General features: G+C 45.2%; 1 protein-coding gene across 8 annotated transcripts in view; it reads right to left on the minus strand.

Moving 5' to 3' along the window:
- COBL (cordon-bleu WH2 repeat protein) overlaps positions 1 to 19,401 on the minus strand; it is a 267,077-nt gene that overhangs the window by 158,502 nt on the left and 89,174 nt on the right. For all 8 annotated transcript variants that reach the window (XM_061590022.1, XM_061590027.1, XM_061590024.1 and 5 more), the window contains one exon: positions 4,648 to 4,876. In XM_061590022.1, coding sequence (XP_061446006.1) covers positions 4,648 to 4,876 — 229 coding nt within the window. The remainder of the gene's footprint in view (positions 1 to 4,647; positions 4,877 to 19,401) is intronic.

Below are 19,401 nucleotides of genomic sequence, written 5' to 3' on the forward strand. Positions count from 1 at the left end.
GGGCTTTCGATAGCATTGACCATGGTATCCTTCTGAGCTGACTTGGTGAGATGACTATCAGAGGCACTATTTCACAGTGGTTCCAATCCTATATCCGTGGTTGGTTTCAGAGAATAGCGTTGGGTGATCGTCTTTTGGCCCCCGGGCAGTTGTGCTTTGGGATGCCACGAGGTACCATCTTGTCCCCAATGCTGTTTAACATCTATAAGAAGTCACTGGGAGCAGCCATCAGGAGAACTGGGGCAAGGTGTTAGCAGTACGCTGATGGTACTCAGTTCTATTTCTCTGTAACATCAGAATCAGGAGAAGCCATGCAAGCCTTGGACCAGTGCCTGGACTTGGTGGTGGGCTGGATGAGGGCCAATAAACTGACTCTGAATCCTAGCAAGTACTGTGGGTAGCTGGTTCAGATAATTGGTCAATTGCCTGCTTTGTACTCCCTCTGAAAGAGCAGGCTCATATTCTGGGGGTGCTCCTGGATCCATCTTTGCCGCTAGAGGCCCAAGTGACCTCAGTCGCAGGAGTGCCTTTTACAAGCTTCAGCTGCTTCTGGACTGGCATTTATTTATTATTTATATATCCCACCCTTCCTCACAGCAGGAGCCCAGGGCGGCAAACAAAAGCAGTAAAAACACTTTAAAACATCATACAAACAGACCTTAAAATACATTAAAACAAAACCACTTTAAAAATGTTCTTTAAAAAAGCTTTAAGAACATCTTAAATAAAAAGGGTTTAAAAAGCATATTGTTTAGGGGAGGGGGAAGGTTTTTAGAAAGCATATTAAAAGTATAGCCTGACTACTGTTGTAGTCAGTCACTGGTAACCATCAGGCTGGATTACTGTAATGTGCTCTATGTTGGTCTGCCCTTGAGGTTGCTCCAGAAGCTGCAACTGATGCAAAACGGGGCAGTGCAACTGCTCACTGAGGTAAAATATTGCCAACATGTTACCCCACTGCTGAAAGAATTGCAGTGGCTGCCCATTAGCTGCCGGGCCAAGTTCAAGATGCTGGTTTTGGTGTACAAAGCCCTGTACAGCTTGGGACCTTAAAGATCATCTTATCTCTTATAACACCCAGTCAATCGCTGCATTCTGCAGGTGAGCACTTCCTGCAGATACCATCTTATCAGGAGGTCCATGCCACACAACATAGGCAGCGGACCTTTAGTGTTGTGGCACCGACCCTTTGGAATTTCCTCCCCTGAAATATTAGGCTGAACAAATTTTGAATCATCTTCCTGCAACACTTGCCAATAATTTCCACAAGAAAAAGAAAAGACCACCCAGTGGCCTTATGGCCTTTTCAGGGGAATAAAGGAATTGAGCTGCCCCTGGAAGGTTTTTAACCTTTTAGTTTCTCCTCTCAGACACAGGTCACTCTCCCAGTTCCTATGGTGCTGCCCTGTCATACCATCCATCCAGGCGACTACATTTTCATGAAGAGCCAAACAGAGACCCTGGCCAAAGTCCTGATGACCACTTATACAGCTATCCAAGTGGAGCAAAGAGTTGTATGGATCTACACAACCCATGCTCATAGACCACTTGACCTGAGCAACAGAGACCACCACCCCAGCCCAAGGAGGATGACGTCTGTCCAGAAACGACAGAGGAGATGACAGAATGGCTGAGAGATGAATTCTATTCCACAGATGAAAGCATTAATCCAGACCTGAAAGTCCAAGTAGGAGCTATGGGAGAAGCTCTGAATCCTCTTTGGGATGTCCTCAAGGATGACTCCAGCTCTGATGGGATGACATCAAGTCCGCCTGATATTCCTGTGGAACCTCAGCTAGAGGACCTGGGCGATAGTGGATATCAGATCGTAGATGCCAGCAACTGCCACTACTCTGGTGTTCCTTGCCAGTATGAACTGAGACCAAGAAGAAATTCAACTCCTTGCCCTTATAATCCGAGGCAAGGGAAAGAAAGACGATCAAAGGGGGTCTGTACAGCAGGATACAGATACTTGTCCACAAAGCTCTTTGAACTTATTTTTGACTATAACCTGGGAGCGGCTGAGCGGGCAGGTGGAGCTCACCCTAACTTGTCTGCCACTCTTGTATCCTCAGAAATGATGGAGGGCCGCAAAGCTTTTGAAGCAAATGGAGCATGTAAACATTGGTTTAGTTATGATGAGATGGGGGAGGAGATTCCCTGGGTCTGCCCAAAGCCCATTGATTTACTGGCTCCACTGGTTGAGCCAGGAGGTGAAAGTCAGGAGAGATTCACACAAGCTGAACGTGAGAAGGGCACTGCAGAGGAGCTCTATCTTTCCAGAAAGAGTGTCCCTGACAGTCCCCATGAGCCTGACGAAGGATCTCGTTTGCTATGAGCCACCCCTGCTTATTCCTCTGGCGGAGGAGTACCCATGGGATGGAGCCGAGAACAAAAAGAGTTAAGAAAATTGTGTGAAGCTAATTTTTCTTCAGCTTCGGATGGGGGAATGATGGAGAACCCCTAAGAGGTCCTGGCCCCAGGCAATTTGGGCCCCTGAAAATTGATTAAGGAAAAATGGATTTCTTTCCCCTAATTCACACACAGCAGGCGTTAAAAGCAAAGCCTGTGTGTAGGGAAAAGCAGAAAGGTCAAGCTCACTTCTCTGAAAAAATTCCTGAGCACCCTTCCGTGCCAAGAAGGACTAGAAGCGTGACCAAAGATCATTAATTTAGTATTGTTTAAGATTAATATACTTTTACTATTTGATCTTGGAAACCGGGGTTTCTGAGCTCTCCTATTGAAAAGCAAAAGGCTTCAGCTAAAAAGAAATCTTTATAAAGGAAAATCTAAGTAGATAGAAATTTTAACTTGATACTGATTTTATAATGGCATGATGTATTCCATAAAATCATTAAGTGTGTTCTTGAGGTAAGGGGTATTTTGAGATGGGCTGCCTTTCTGCATTTCTCTGTGTTTTATGGAGAAGTGGCTGACTCAGATTTACCCTTTTTCCTTTTCTGTGTTCCCTAATCATTCTTTATATTACATGGCTTTTGGTTATAATATGGTGATTTAAATTAATCTTTCTTTATAGCAAGGAAGTAAGAGAAATTTTCACATGGAACTTCCAGTCACTCTAAGTGAACCAAAAACTTGGCTTTGACATCATGGCAAGGAACATGCTGCTATGTCCTAGGGATGTTCCTTGACCAGCTTGAATGATCAGGAGCCATGATAGAAAGGAATGTAATGGTACATATTCAGAACAGAACAGTACAAGATCATCAGTAATATATGACAGTTGAATAGTGGTATATCAGCAAAGGGGACAGGTTGACATCAATGAACACAATAGAGATGGGAGATATGAATATACATGTATTCATTTTAATAAAGTTATCTGGTTGGCTGGAAATATTTCAAGAGGGAAGAGCTGTTATGTCACAGAGGGAAGAACTTGGGGGATTGGTAAAATGATTGTCACATGCTGAAACTGTTCTTTATAAAAGGAGCTTGCCCACAGTACCTCTTTGCAGTCCCTCTTGGATACTTCCTGGATTTGTTCTGGGGGACTGACCTTGCATATGCTTGTTTTATTTTTTTTAATAAAGGCCTATCTTTTTGCTTTAAGCCTGTCTCAGAGATTATTATTTAAGGGACCCCCAGCAAAGAAACCACAGGAGAAATATAAAATTCTCCAACAGACACCAACTCTGCTATCTTTCCAGCACCTATTGAAGACCTTCCTCTTTCTGCAAGCCTTTTTAGTAGAGATCTTATCCCAACCTGCGCCTGTTTTGGAAATGCTTTTTAAGATGTTGTTAAAGACTTTTTAAAAAAACATATGCATTTTAAGATGTTTTAAGATGTTTGTCTCTTGTTTGTCACCCTGGGAGACTTTAAGGCATATGAACACTCGCAGGGTTGAAACCTGTTACCCTATGTAAATCTGCTCATGATACTGTTCCTATGTCCTTGCAGCTTTCAACAAAGGCTAATCCAAATGCTACCACCATTCTTCCCCTCACTGGCATAAAAATGGTTTGGACTTAAAAAGGAACTCCATAGTGCCTATCACTCCAATTTGGGAGGTGGATGAAGATTCTTCTCCCCCCTTCCATTTACTGTGCAACACAACTCACAGTAGCACCCAATGAACAAAGGAGACACAGCTAAATGCAATTGTTGATGGGCTAATGTCTTCAACTATCAGAAGGCCATTGAAAGCCAAGTTGGGCACAGCTACCATTTTGGGTGCAGTGCAAAACATAGTAATATGAATAAAAAGCAATCTCTACACCAAGGATGGAAGACCTTCTTTTTTAATCCCTTTGGATTAAATCTTTGGAGAGTGGCATGCTAGTGGTGGGCAGGGCTGAAACCAGTGGTAGGTCGGGCCAGAACCAAAAATAGATGGGATACCTGCTTTTCTCTTTCTCTTTTTCTTTTCCCATCTCTCTTTCTGTCACATTCTATCTTCCAATTAGGCCAAGGGCCACATTTACCACTTGGTGGCAAATTTTTCATCTATGTATCTTAAAGGTGACACTCTTTCAAAAAAGAATATATATTCCCCATGCCCCTTCCCCATCCACCCACCCACCCACAAAAACACACACACACGGCTATGCACATGATTCAGTACCATCAGTAAATATTAATACATAGTTTTCTCAGGGTATATTAACATATGCCTTAACTTACCTCTTTTCCTATCCCATGCATAGAGCTCCTTTATCCCCAGTTCATTCAATGACTTTGTAAGTTCCAATTCCTCTCCAGTGAAGGTATCTCTCAAGAGGACAAGGTATTCCTGACTGACCTCACATTTTTCACAAATCACTGGGATTATACTGCGGAGAGGCACCTCAGGGCTCACTCGAACCACTGCCTTTTGTGTCTTGAGATAATTTACTACCAGCCTCATGGTTTTCTGGGGGAAAACAAGGAAACAGAAAAGCCTCTGTGAGTCACACCACTTCAATAGTAGATTTTGCTTTCAGATGATTCATACTGAGCAAGAGGGTTAAAGAAAGATCAAACAATGTCATATTCATTGAGCCAGAATGTCACTTTAGAGACAGAACAGGATTCCTTAGAGCATTCTTCTTGTAGGTATGCATCAACACATTTAAATCACTTATTAAATACTTGTATATACAATACTGAAAATACATGAACACAAACATTGTGAAGGAGAGAAACAGTTCTTGGAATACCAGATTGAGAGAGTGCTGGGAACCAAGATCTACAAACCATAATAGCCATAATAGTCCTTGGAGTCCAAACAACTTCTTGCAACCCTTGCACGACCTGCAGATGAGAATCATCCAGAATGTTCCCATCCTGGAATCACAGAATTAAAAAGTTGTATGGGACCTTAGAAGTTTAGTTCAGCCCCCTGCTCAGTGCAGGATGTGCAGTGCTACGATGGAAATATAGAACACCTGCCAGATGGCTGTCCAGCCTTAGCTTAAATGCCTCCAGTGAAAGAGAGGCCATCACTTCTTGAGGCAGTTGACCACTGTCACACAGATCAAACCATTAGAAAGTGGCCCCTAACATTTAGCTGAAATGTATTTCCTTGCAGTTTCCACCATTGGTTCCAGAGGAACAAGAACAGAGACACGTGAAATCCTTTTGCATGTACTGCTGCCAAGCAGGTCTCCCCCATTCTATACTTATTCCTTTATTTTTGTACCTAAATACCAGACTTCACAATTATCTCTGTTGAATTTCATCTTGTTGGTTTCAGTGCAGTGTTCCAGCCTGCCAAGATCATTTTGAACCTTGATTTTATCTTCTATGGTGTAAGCTCTCTCTCCCAACACTGTCATCTGCACTAACCACACTTATTGTAGAACAAAACTTAACTCTCAGCCTCCACTAGATAGCAGAATTTATTATGCTGCAACTCTGTCCATTTTACCTGCCTCCTAAAATTTAGCATTTGTAGTATGATTATACCAATTAAAGTTTTTTCTCATCTGAACTGCTGCACATTTTATGTTGAAACGACCTCAGAGCCAAGACAAACGACAAAGCACAGTATTCTGCACACTATACTGTGTGATACTGAGGCCTGACATGACCTGAGGTAACTCAGCCTCCAACAAGAATCCAGACCTTCCAGAGTCAGAAAATCAGGAGAGTAGACAGAGCCACATAACTAAATCACTCATCCAGAAGATCAGGGAGAGATCTCACTAGGCCTGCAATCAGAGGATGCTCTAAAAGGACCCTCTGGGTGGATCCCTGCCTTGCCTATGGCAAAGCAGCCCCTATCCAAGCTAGAGGGTAAGACTTAACCACCTCCAAGCCCTTGAGAGTGTCAGTGCCAGAAGGTGCAAGCTCAAACAGCTGGTCAGTGAAGGACCGCATATGTGAGAGTGCAATGTCACCATACAACTCAAGGATAGAGGGCTTCTTGGAAGAAACACCACTTCTCAAAAGTAAAAGGTTCTTCAAGAAGCTCCTGAAGTTCCCTCAAGAAGTTCCTCGAGAAGCTCCTGAAGCTGGATTTGGGCAAGGTCTTGAATGCCGTTCTTCATAAACTTTCAGTTCAGGTTAGCGATGGAAAGATCTGTCAATTTCGGTTCTCTCATTTACTCATTTTTCCAATCTTAAATTCAATTCTCCACATTTCTACAGCAATTTGTGATTTTTTTCAAATAAGAATCCTGATGAAAATTTCCCAACATTTTACTGTAAATTTCTCCTAGTAAACACGCTTGGTTGTAGGCAGTTTTAATTAAAATGCACATTTTTGCAAGCTATTACTTGTCATACAATGCATTTTTGCCAGTTATTTTCACTCATTTTTTTTTTATAGACACTTTCATATACACACTTTTGGAAACATTGCTTGGTTGGCAAACTTTACTGCAAAATTCAAGTAAGTGAAAATTTTGAAGGATGGCTGTATTTCAGTTCTCACATTGTTTCTGAAAGTGCAAATTTGATGGATTCAGCTTGAAATGTAAACAGAATATTATTTCCACCCATCCCTAGCTGAGGTCCACTAGCAGCTGAAGAAACATATGCCTTTCAGCTTCTTACTCCTATAACCTGACTTCCCTGTATTTGTCCTGCCTTCTGACTGATCTTCCTAGCTGCTGACCTCTGCTCGATGACTCTGCCTTTGGATTATGTTAGACTCAGGATTGCTCTCATAGAATCATAGATTATAGAACAGTAGAGTTGGAAGGGGCCTATAAGGCCATCAAGTGCAACCCTCTGCTCAATGCAGGAATCCAAATCAAAGCATTCCTGACAGATGGCTGTCCAGCTGCCTCTTGAATGCCTCCAGTGTCGGAGAGCTCACTACCTCTCTAGGTAATTGGTTCCATTGTCGTATGGCTCTAACAGTTAGGAAGTTTTTCCTGCTGTCCAGTCGAAATCTGGCTTCCTGCAACTTGAGCCCATTATTCCGTGTTCTGCACTCTGGGATGATCAAGAAGAGATCCCGGCTCTCCTCTACGTGACAACCTTTCATGTATTGAAGAGTGCTATCATAATCTCCCCTCAGTCTTCTCTTCTCCAGGCTAAATATGCACAGTTCTTTCAGTCTCTCCTCATAGGGCTTGGTTTCCAGTCCCCTGATCATCCTTGTTGCCCTCCTCTGAACCTGTTCCAGTTTGTCTGCATCCTTCTTGAAGTGCGGAGACCAGAACTGGATGCAGTAATCAAGATGAGGCCTAACCAGTGCTGAATAGAGGGGAACTAGTACTTCACGCGAAACTATACTTCTGTTAATGCAGCCTAATATAGCATTCGCCTTTTTGGCAGCCACATCACACTGTTGGCTCATATTCAGCTTGTGATCAACAATTCCAAGATCCTTCTCACATGTCGTATCCCCCATCTTATAACTGTGTCTTATAACTGCGCATTTGGTTTCTTTTTCCTAAGTGTAGAACTTTGCGTTTATCATTCTGTTGTTTTCAGCCCAATGCTCCAGCCTATGAAAGTCCCTTTGAAATTTGTTTCTGTCTCCCATGGTATTAGCTATGCCCCCCAATTTTGTATCATCTGCAAATCTGATAAGCATGCTCTGCACCTCCTCATCCAAGTCATTAATAAAAATGTTGAAGAGCACTGGGCCCAGGACCGAATCCTGTGGTACTCCATTCGTTATGTCTGCCCAGTTTGAGAAGGAACCATTGATAAGCACTCTTGATAAGTACAATTCTGCAGCCAACTGTGTATCTACTTGTGTCAGGCCCAGGATGGGACTCAGGAATCAGACTGGTGGTTGAAAGCAATTCAGTTTTTATTAAGGTAATATCCAAACAGAGACTGCGCCTTCTCATGAAGCAACACAGTTACAGGTCCTGCGACGTAGAAAGAGAGTTGACAGAGCAAGGAACTGCTTTCCCGCCTGTCTCTTAAGAAGGGGGCAAACGGGCGCGAAGCCTTTCATTCCTCCTTAACGGACCCTCAGTCACCACCCTCCTTCCCCCCCTCCTTTCTTGTCTTTTCAACTGTCTTTGAGTACACAGCGATGGGGGAAGCACGGGCCCCTCCTCTTCTGAAGTCTCCGACTCCGGTATGGGGGAAAGGGGGGAGCAGGTTTAAAACAGTCTTGCGGCTTTTCTGTCTTGGGCAGCCCTCCCTCTTCCCCCGCCTGTTCTGATCTTCGGAGCAGAGGAGGGGTGGGAACTTCAAGGGAAGACTCTGAAACTGTAAAGCCTTCAAGGTCCCCATTGCTAGGTAACTCTATCTCTGGAATTTCCTCTGCTTCGTCTTCACTCCACTCTGGCGAAGTGACCCCCTCCCTTCTCTCCAGTTCTTCTGAATCCCATTCTTCTGAATCCCCGGGACCCCAACCCTGCACCCCGACATCATCCCCTCTCCCAGGCTGTGCTCCCCCCCCCGACTGGCCTGGGGCGATGGGGAAAACGTTGGTGAAAAAGTTTTACCAAATCTGGAGCGTGCACATCAGTTTCAGCTTCCCAAGATCTATCTGCTGGTCCATAGCCCTTCCAGTGAATCAAATACTGCAATTTGTTACGCCTTATTCTGGAGTCCAGGATTTCCTCAACTTCAAACTCAGTCTGCTCATTTACCAGGAGCGGAGCCCCTGGAGGCTCCTCTGGCCGTAAATCACTGGGAGGGGCTGCTTTCATTAGCAGAGATCGATGAAACACAGAGTGCATTTTAAACGTGTCTGGTAACTTCAGTCGGTACGCCACGGGATTGATTTGAGCCTCTATTTCAAAAGGCCCCACTCTCTTGTCTTGTAATTTCCTACATTTGCCTGGCATCTGAAGGGAACGGGTGGACAGCCATACCTAGTCTCCTGGTTGGAGGGGGGGGCTCTCTCCTGTGCAGATCAGCAACTCTCTTGTACTCCGTCTTGGCTTCGTTTAGCTGCTCTTTCAACGTCTGTTGCGCAGCCTGTAATCCCTTCAGAAAGTCTCCTGCAGCTGGCACCAACACCCCTTCTGAGCTGCTTGGGAAGGCTTTAGGATGAAATCCATAATTAGCGAAGAACGGGGTTTGGTTAGTGCTGGAGTGTAAGGAGTTGTTATAGGCAAACTCTGCAAAATGCAAATATGACACCCAGTCAGTCTGTTGGTAGGACACATAACAACGTAAATATCTTTCCAAAACAGCGCTCAGTCGTTCCGTCTGACTGTCTGTCTGGGGATGATGAGCTGAAGAGAGTTTTAGCTCCGTCTGCAGCTGTTTCCACATTGCTCTCCAAAACTTAGCTGTGAACTGAGTTCCTCGATCCGAGACTATACTGTTTGGCAATCCATGCAACCGGTAGATTTCCTTGATGAATAACTTGGCTGTCTCTTTTGCCTCTAAGACTCCTGAACAAGGAAGAAAATGCACCATTTTGGTGAGTAAATCTACCACTACTAGGATGGCCGTCATTCCTTGTGACTTTGGTAGATCAGTTATAAAATCCATGGAAAGGTCCTTCCAGGGTTCGTTTGGGACAGGTAGCGGTTGTAACAGCCCTGCTGGTTTTCCTGTTTGTGTTTTCGCTCGCACACAGACAGAACAGGATTTTACATAGTCTTCAATATCCCGACGCATTTTAGGCCACCAAAAGTCCTTGGCCACGTTCTGAATGGTTTTGTAAATACCAAAGTGCCCCGCGGTGATGGAGTCATGGCATTGACATAGGACTCTGAGTCTTAACTCCCCTTCTGGCACATACCTGGCTGCTTTAAACCATAACAGTCCATCTCGCCAGTGGAAACTTACTTCAGGGTCTTGATCTTGTCCCGCCTCCTGAATATATCGTTGCATGCCTGCATCTTCCTGTTGGGCCCTTTTGAGTTCTTCTTCCCATGAAGGCTGACATGATCCCAACGTTAATTTCTCTGGCGGGATCACGTACTGAGGCTGGTCCTCGGACTCGCTTCCTTTGAATTGTGGCTGCCTGGATAAGGCATCTGCTCTCTGGTTTTTGGCTTGGGCATGATGAAGTTGAACCTAGTGAAGAACTGGGACCATCTTATCTGTCTCTGGTTCAGCTTTCTGGCGGTTTGGAGGCTTTCTAGGTTCTTGTGGTCGGAGTGCATTTTGATCTGATGAGAGGCCCCCTCCAAATATTGTCTCCAGATCTCAAAAGAATCCTTGATGGCTAGTAGTTCCTTCTCCCATACTGTGTAGTTCTTCTCTGCAGGCTTTAACTTTCTAGAGAAGTACGCGCAGGGGTGCAGCTCCTTCCCTTCTTGGTCTAATTGAAGAAGGACCCCCCCGATGGCAAAATCCGAAGCATCTGCTTCCACGACGAAAGGGCGGGTTGGATCGGCAAAGCGCAGAATGGGCTCAGTAGCGAATCTTCTTTTCAGCTCCTCAAAGGCGTTTGTAGCGTTCTCTGTCCATTGAAATTTCTTCTTTCCCCTTAAACAGTCAGTCAGAGGAGCTGTTAATTTGGAAAACTCTGGGATGAACTTTCTGTAATAATTGGCAAACCCTAGAAAACGTTGTACATCCTTTTTGGTAACAGTTTGGCCCCAGTCCAATATACAACTCACTTTCCCTGGGTCTATCTCCACTCCCCCCGCTGAGATTCGGTACCCAAGGAAGTCCAAAGACTTGAGGTCAAATCCACATTTCTCTAGCTTAGCATACAGATGATTCTCTCTCAGTCTCCTCAACACAGTTTTCACATGCTGATCATGGTCTTCTTGATTCTTTCAGAACACCAGGATATCATCTAAGTAACAAATTACATACGTGTCCAACAGGTCTCTAAACATGTTGTTCATGAACTTTTGGAACACGCCTGGGCTCCCCAAAAGTCCGAATGGCATGACCAAATATTCAAACTGTCCGTAAGAAGTCAGAAATCCTGTTTTCCATTCATGTCCCTCCTTCATCCTGATCAGATTGTACGCTCCTCTTAAGTCTAGCTTCGTGAAGATTTTTGCTGAGCGCAGTCGGTCTAGCAGCTCTGAAATCAGGGGCAGTGGGTAACTGTTAGGGATGGTGATCTGATTCAATGCACAGTAGTCGTTACAAGGCCTGAGCTCCCCCCCTTCTTCTTCACAAACAACAGGGGCGCTCCAGCGGGGGACTGTGAGGGACGTATGAATCCTCGCTTCAGGTTCTTTTCCAGAAATTCTTTCAGGGCTTCCCTCTCAATCTCTGTGAGAGAGTAAATTCTTCCCGATGGAATGCTGGCTCCTGGCACTAGGTCAATCGCACAGTCGTAAGGGCGGTGGGGGGGTAAAGTCTCTGCCTCTTTTTCATCAAATACATCTTTGAATTCCTTGTACTTCAAGGGGAGGATCACTTGCTCGATCTCTTGCACCGCCCCCGCTAAGGTGTTCTTGATTCCTTCTGATTGACAGTTTTCCTGACAATACTGAGAGGTGAACCACACCACCGCCTCCTTCCAACTTATTTTGGGTTCATGCTTGGCTAGCCAGGGCATTCCCAGAATCACCTCAAAGTTCGAGAGATCTGACACGTACAGCGAAATGAACTCTTTATGCCCAGGAATTTGAAGTTTCAATTCCTCCGTGGCTTGTGTCACTCCTCCTGACTTCAGGGGTCTCCCATCGATGGTCTCCACAGATAGGGGAGCATCCAGTTTCCACCTAGAAATTCCGTAACGCTTGGCTAACTTTGCATCAATAAAATTTCTGGAGGCCCCACTGTCAATTAATGCAGTAGAATTAAACACCACTCCTCTGGAAGTTGTAATCCGAATAGGTAGGACCAACACTCCTTTAGAGGGAGGTTGGATCGTTGGAGGGCCTTTATACAACGCTGCCCCCAGTCCACCGGCCTGCACGTGAACTGGGTGTTTTAGTTTCCCGACGGCTCTGCTTTCCCCCCTTTCAGTCCACAGTCTCTGGCCACATGGCCCGGTTTCGAACAATAAAAGCATAAACGTTCTCGACGTCGTCTCTCCTTTTCTTCTTCTGACAGTCTTGGCCTAGCCCCTCCCTGTCCCTCGGTTGCATTACCTGCCGTTCCTGAAGTGGAAAGGGCCTTGCTGCGGGATGCCAAGGCTGAATATCTCGGGACCTCCTGTTTCTTTTCCAGGCGCCTTCCTTCCAGCCGGTGATCAATCTGCAGGCACAGCCGGATTAGCCCTGGCAGGTCAGTGGGGGGGGTGTGGTCCTGGCCAGCTCATCCAGGAGTTCAGCATTTAGTCCACTTCGGTACATAAACATCAAGGCTGCATCATTATAACCAGTTTCCTGGGACAAAATCTTAAAAGCATTAGTGTACTCAGAAACAGTTCCTTTTGCTTGTTTTAGCGCGCCTAGCTGTCGCGCTACTGTTTCAGCTCGTTGCGGGTCTTGAAACATCTCGGTCATCTCTTGTATGAATCCTCTGTATCTTCCTAGGAGGGCATCCTTTCTCACCAGATACGGAGTCACCCATTTTGCAGCTTCTCCCTCCAGGAGGCTGATCACAAAAGCCACTTTAGCCCCATCACCCGGAAATTCTGCATTCCTGACATCCAAGTATAACTCACATTGAGCCACGAAAGTTGCCAACTGATCACTCTGTCCCGCATACTTTGGGGGTAGTCCAATGGGAACCTTTACTGCAGCGGCTGGAGGGGCTGCCCGCATCCGATCGATCAAGGCCTGATTATCTATTTTCAGCGCCTTGACTGCTGCCAGCAAGGTTTGAACGTCCGTCTGCAAATCAGCTACATTAGTCCTCAAAAGTCTCACTTCTTCCGCCTCAGAAGTGGGATTCGTTCCCCCCGCCGCTCCCTTTGACATCTTGTCACGGTCAAGCGGAGAGAGCGTTGAGGGTGATTTAGGTGGCTCTGTCAAGCTGTCAGGCCCAGGATGGGACTCAGGAATCAGACTGGTGGTTGAAAGCAATTCAGTTTTTATTAAGGTAATATCCAAACAGAGACTGCGCCTTCTCATGAAGCAACACAGAGTTACAGGTCCTGCGACGTAGAAAGAGAGTTGACAGAGCAAGGAACTGCTTTCCCGCCTGTCTCTTAAGAAGGGGGCAAACGGGCGCGAAGCCTTTCACTCCTCCTTAATGGACCCTCAGTCACCACCCTCCTTCCCCCCCTCTTTTCTTGTCTTTTCAACTGTCTTCGAGTACGCGGCGACGGGGGAAGCATGGGCCCCTCCTCTTCTGAAGTCTCCGACTCCGGTATGGGGGAAAGGGGGGGCAGGTTTAAAACAGTCTTGCGGCTTTCTGTCTTGGGCAGCCCTCCCTCTTCCCCCGCCTGTTCTGATCTTCGGAGCAGAGGAGGGGTGGGAACTTCAAGGGAAGACTCTGAAACTGTAAAGCCTTCAAGGTCCCCGTTGCTAGGTAACTCTATCTCTGGAATTTCCTCTGCTTCGTCTTCACTCCACTCTGGCGAAGTGACCCCCTCCCTTCTCTCCAGTTCTTCTGAATCCCATTCTTCTGAATCCCCAGGACCCCAACCCTGCACCCCAACAACTTGATAGTTGTTCCATCCAGCCCACATTTAGCTAGCTTGCTAATCAGAACATCATGGGGCACTTTGTCAAAAGCTTTGCTGAAGTCGAGGTATATTATGTCCACAGCATTCCCACAGTCTACAAGGGAGGTTACCTGGTCAAAAAATGAGATAAGATTAGTTTGGCAGGATTTCTTCTTCATAAATCCATGTTGGCTCCTAGTAATCACTGCATTGTTTTCAAGGTGCTTACAGACTGACTGCTTTATAATCTGCTCCAGAGTTTTTCCAGGGATTGATGTTAGGCTGACTGGTCTGTAGTTCCCCAGTTCCTCCTTTTTGAAGATAGGGACAACATTAGCTCTCCTCCAGTCATCCGGCACTTCACCAGTCCTCCATGATTTCGCAAAGATAATAGACAGCGATTCTGAGAGTTCTTCAGCCAGTTCCTTCAATACTCTAGGATGCAGTTTATCGGGCCCTGCCGATTTGAACTCATTCACTGTAGGAAATTTTAATTGCTCAGAGCTATTTGCCATCACAATAAAATACAATAAAATACTATAAAATACAAGAGCAGATACAGGAATATACAAATATTACAAAATAAAAAGGAGTAGATAAATATATGTACATATATACCCAAAATATATAGTTAAAAGTGTAATATTAAATATTTAAAAGCTGTTCCTGAGCTGAGGCCAAGTGTTTAACATACTTAGACCTCATTTTCCCGGCTGCCAGAGCAAAATTTGCCACTTGTTGTGTTACATAGGTGTCGTTGCCCACTAACAGGATAGTTATTTGCTTCATGGTAGGCCTTCCAGACATAGAGTGGATTATGGGGTATAAGAATTTGTGCCTAGGATCTTTATAGAGGGAGCATCTCAAGAGGTAGTGGATAATATCCCTCACGTCCCCCGATTGACATGAAAAAGGAGATGAGGGGGAGTATTAGCATAGCGCCCTTCTAACAGGGCTGTAGGCATAATCTGGAGTCGTAAGGCAGTGAATGCTCTTCTCAGAGAAGGTACTGTTAAAAGGGCAAAATAGGGCCCATGTTAAATGATGTTTTGTACCATGAGTACCCTGGTGAAAAAGGAGATTGGTTGGCTGAGTGGAGAATCCATCTTTGGGTATATAAGAGTATCCTATCCCTTAACAATTTTTTGGCCCTAGATGATAATTGGGTTGGTAAAAGGTCAATGGAGATCCCGTAGGCTGCCATTATAGGTTTTATCCGACTTAGCCACGTAATAAAGAGGGGTGACCGTAATTGCTCAAGAAGGCATTTTTTGGAAGACAAGAATCATCCATGGCAGCCAACCTCAGCCAATAAGAGGCCAGCGCAACATGAGCCAGTGATTCAACTGAATGTGAGCCGGTCTCCAACCTTAATAAAGAAACAGGAGTGCCGCGGGGGGCGGCCAGGATAAATCTAAGAAAGTGATTTTGGACTTTCTCGAGGGGAGAGATGTTGACATAACCCCAAACCTCTGCCCCATATAGAAGTTGTGGGATTATCTTCCTACAGAAGATTTCTACCGCTGGGGTGACCAAGCTTCCACCTTTGGTGTTAAAAAAGCGACAAAGCTGGTGAGAGGCATGAGTGGCCTTTAGCTGGGCCGATTCCAGGTGTAAATTCCAAGAGAGATTGGAGTTAAAGTGAAGGCCCAAGTGGCGGTAACTACGTTGCTGTTGAATGGGTTTACCATTTAATCTCCACACATGCCTAGCCCTTTTCCTTCCAAACACCACCACCTTGGTCTTAGCATAATTAATCTTGAGATGTTCCCTGGCACAAAATGAGCCCAAACTAGCAAGCAGTCTTCTCATTCCAATTTGGGTAGTAGAAATCAAGGCCAAATCGTCGGCATATAATAACACAGATAGTTTATCTGTTAAAATTGAGGGCGGGAAATACTGTGCGCCTGAAAGATCCTGGACAATATTATTTATGTAAAAATTAAAGAGAAAAGGGGCCAGGAGGCAGCCCTGACGGACCCCTCTTTTAGTAGGGATTTCCCCAATCTCACCCTAAGGGAGGTATCTGAGTGCAGGATTTGCAGTAAGGACAGAAGGCGTCTATCTATATTTGTATCAGCTAATTTTAGCCATAGACGCCCTCTATCTATCCAGTCAAAAGCAGATGAAAAGTCTACAAAAGCGACTAATAATTCTTTTCTATTATAGAAGGCATATTTCTGGATTAGGTGAGATAAAATGTAACACTGATCTAACGTGGACTTGCCTTTAACAAACCCTGCTTGCTCCTGTGCGATAATAGCATTCGCTTTAGCCCAATTTTCCAACTTGTTTAAAAGGTACTTGGCATAAATCTTGGAAGCAATATCCAGGAGGCTAATCAGCCTAAAATTGTCAGGATTGGACTTAGATCCACCCTTATGAAGGGGCACCACAGTACTGATACCCCAACCTTTGGGAATAACTCCATGACTGTTAATAAAGGTGAATAATTTTGCTAACACCAGTGCCCACCATACCGGATTAGACTTAAATATTTCAGGGGGAAGCATGTCCTCACCTGGGGCCTTATTATTAGACAGAGAGTTAATCAGTGGGATAACTTCCTTGGGTAAAACCGGTTCCCACTCAGGACATGAGTATAAAGACTGAATTATTTTATTAAGATCTGGCTGAGAGCTTAATGTACCATTACTATAAAGTGTAGTAAAGTGCAAACACCATTGGTCTGAAGTTATTTGATTCTCGATGATTGCACAGTGACCCTTCAGTCCTTTTGAGACAAGTTTCCAAAATTTAGACGTGTTTTTCTCTGCAGAAGCAAGACCCAGCTCCCTCCACTGTTGCTGAATATAATTAGCTTTTTTTTGCCTTAAAAGTTTTTTATAGGAGAAGCGGTGGGACAAAGAAGTATGGAAATTTTCGTAGGAGTCATCCTGATGCAGGCTCCTAATGGCCTGCGATAAATCACGTTTCGCTTTTACACAATGGTGATCAAACCAACCCGTGTTCTTGAAGGTAGAGGGACGTGTATTGATCAAGAAAGGCTTTAACATCTCGGCAATGGAGTTATAAAGGGTAGCTGGATTGGATGAAGACAGAAGAGATTCACGTAGATCTAATAAAATAGGGAGATTTAGGAAGGAGTTTATAACTGCCTCAGTTTTACCATTCCAGAGAATTCTTTTACCACCTTGAGAAACTAAGTTCATAGATGGTACAAAAACATTAGAGGCATCGAAGACCATGTGATTTATAGCTTGGCTTCCTTACTACATTTTTCTGAGGACTGTCACTGATCCCTATTGCAGCTGATCTCTCTGTTCCCGTTATGTGTTTGATATATGTTTTTAATTGTATACTGGATGTTTTTATGCTGTAAACCGCCCAGAGAGCTTCGGCTATTGGGCGGTAAAGAAATATAATTAATAAATAATAAATAAAATAAATACTGTGCACAAGCCTTCATCAGTCGTTACCACCAAGTTTATGTCTCCCTCCCCCTTAGGATTCTGTTTAAAGCCCTCTTGATTAACTTCTCCATGCTGTGGCCAAACACATTCTTCCCAGTCCTTGTGAGATGCAACCCATCACTTGCCAGCAATCCATCTTCCAGGAAGCATAGCCCGTGGTCCCAGAATCCAAATCTCTCATGTCAGCACCACCTTCGTAGCCATTCATTCACATGGAGTATTTTTCTTTCCCTTTCTACTCCTCTTCTAAGTACTGGAAGGATGGATGAAAAAACTATCTGGGCCCCAAAGTCCTTGAGTTTCCTTCCCAGAGCTTCAAAGTCTGATGTGATTTCTTCATAGTTCCGTTTGGCAGTATCATTTGTTCCTACATGGATGAGGAGAAAGGGATACCTGTCGGTGGGCTTGATGAGTGATGGCAACCTTTCCATCCCATCTCTAATCCATCCTCCTGGTAGACAGCATACCTGGCGAGTCCACGGATTTTCTCTGCATACTTGGGTTTCGATCCCACGCAGTAGGGAGTCTCCCACTACTAGTACTCTTCTCTTCTTGTTGTTGTGGGGTGCGGTCTCATTGGCCCTGCTTGATTGAACTTCAGCCTCTTGCTCTTTGTCGCATGGGGTCTCCTGTAATGCTTCCACCACAGGCTGTCCTCCAGTCTCATCCTCGAGTGGTTGAAAGCGGTTCCATAGTTTCACTGGTGAAGGGTGTCTTCTAGCTCTTCTGCTCCTAACTGTCACCCTTTCCCACGGAGTTTCCTCCACTTCGTTGTTCCTCTTCAAAGCAGTCTCCTCTTCTGCTACCACATGCTGTTGCTCCTCCTCCTCCACATCTCTTTGCTGCTGTTGTTCCAGCGTTCTGTCTAAGAACTCCTCATCTTCTCTTATACTCCTCAGTGTGGCCACCCACCATTCCAGGCCTCTCACCTTTTCTTCCAACAATGTCACGAGCTTGCACTTGTTGCACGTGTACGCCATGTTGTTCTCAGGCAAGAAAACAAACATGGCACACACCACCGGAGTATCCTTCCTGTTCATACTCTCTTCTATCTTTTGTTTCCTTCTAACTACTACCTGTGCTTTGTCCTGTCCTACTACAGGGTAAACTTGAGAGTCCCATTGGTATGCGGTGCGCTGTACAAGGAGAATTAGTAATTTGGGGTTCTTTAGGGACCTCCCCCTTGACCTACCCTGTTGAGCTCCTTTGTCGAACTCCTGTTTGCTCTCCCTGTTCACTCACTCTGTTTGCTCGCTCTCTGAAAGCTGGCTTGCTTATATGTCCTCACCTGTAGACCAACTGAGACAGCTCCCTCTGCTCTGCTCTGTTAGGAGTCAGGAAACAGAATGAAAGTCCCAGCACACACAGCTGCTGCTTGTTGCCCTCAGCAGTTCTCAGGCTACACCCTTAAGCCAATAGCTAACAAGCCACACCCCTTCCAATCAAGCTACTATGGAGCCCTTCAGAGCACATGGCTTGGAGCACACGGCTTCAGAGCCCTCTCGGCCTTTTTTCTTCCTCACCAGAGCTCCTTTGTCAAACTCCTGTTTGCTCTCCCTGTTCGCTTGCTCTCTGAAAGCTGGCTTGCTTATATGTCCTCACCTGTAGACCAACTGAGACAGCTCCCTCTGCTCTGCTCTGCTCTGAGTCAGGAAACAGAATATACTTGGCCTAGGCTTCACCTTGACTTTGCTGTTGGACTCCCCTTGTTACTGCTAAGTGCTATTGTGTTCTGGATCTGAGCCTACAGCAGACCCTCATGTGCGATATTGTCCCAGTCAAGCTTGGGGACTGAAACCTAAGCCAGCCAGAGTGGGACATTCTGTACCATAACAATGAACCAAGAAACAAGACACTGTATTAAGGCTTTGGGACAAAGAGCACTTCGTTCAGCTGATGAAGGATTAGCCAATGTGATGCCCTTCATATTTATTTATTTTTACTACAACTTCCATCAGCCCCAGCCAGCATGGCCAACAGTCAATGATGATGGGAACTGCAGCCCCAACATCTGCGGGACACCATGTTGGCTATCCTGAGCTGCTGGATGGAGGGGAGGAATAGGTATGATCACTGGGGAAGTAGACACCAGTGAGGCTAGGCTAAACTGCACTCACTGCC

The sequence above is a fragment of the Rhineura floridana genome, chromosome 11 (genome assembly GCF_030035675.1).
Source record: "Rhineura floridana isolate rRhiFlo1 chromosome 11, rRhiFlo1.hap2, whole genome shotgun sequence".
Lineage (NCBI taxonomy): Eukaryota > Metazoa > Chordata > Lepidosauria > Squamata > Rhineuridae > Rhineura > Rhineura floridana.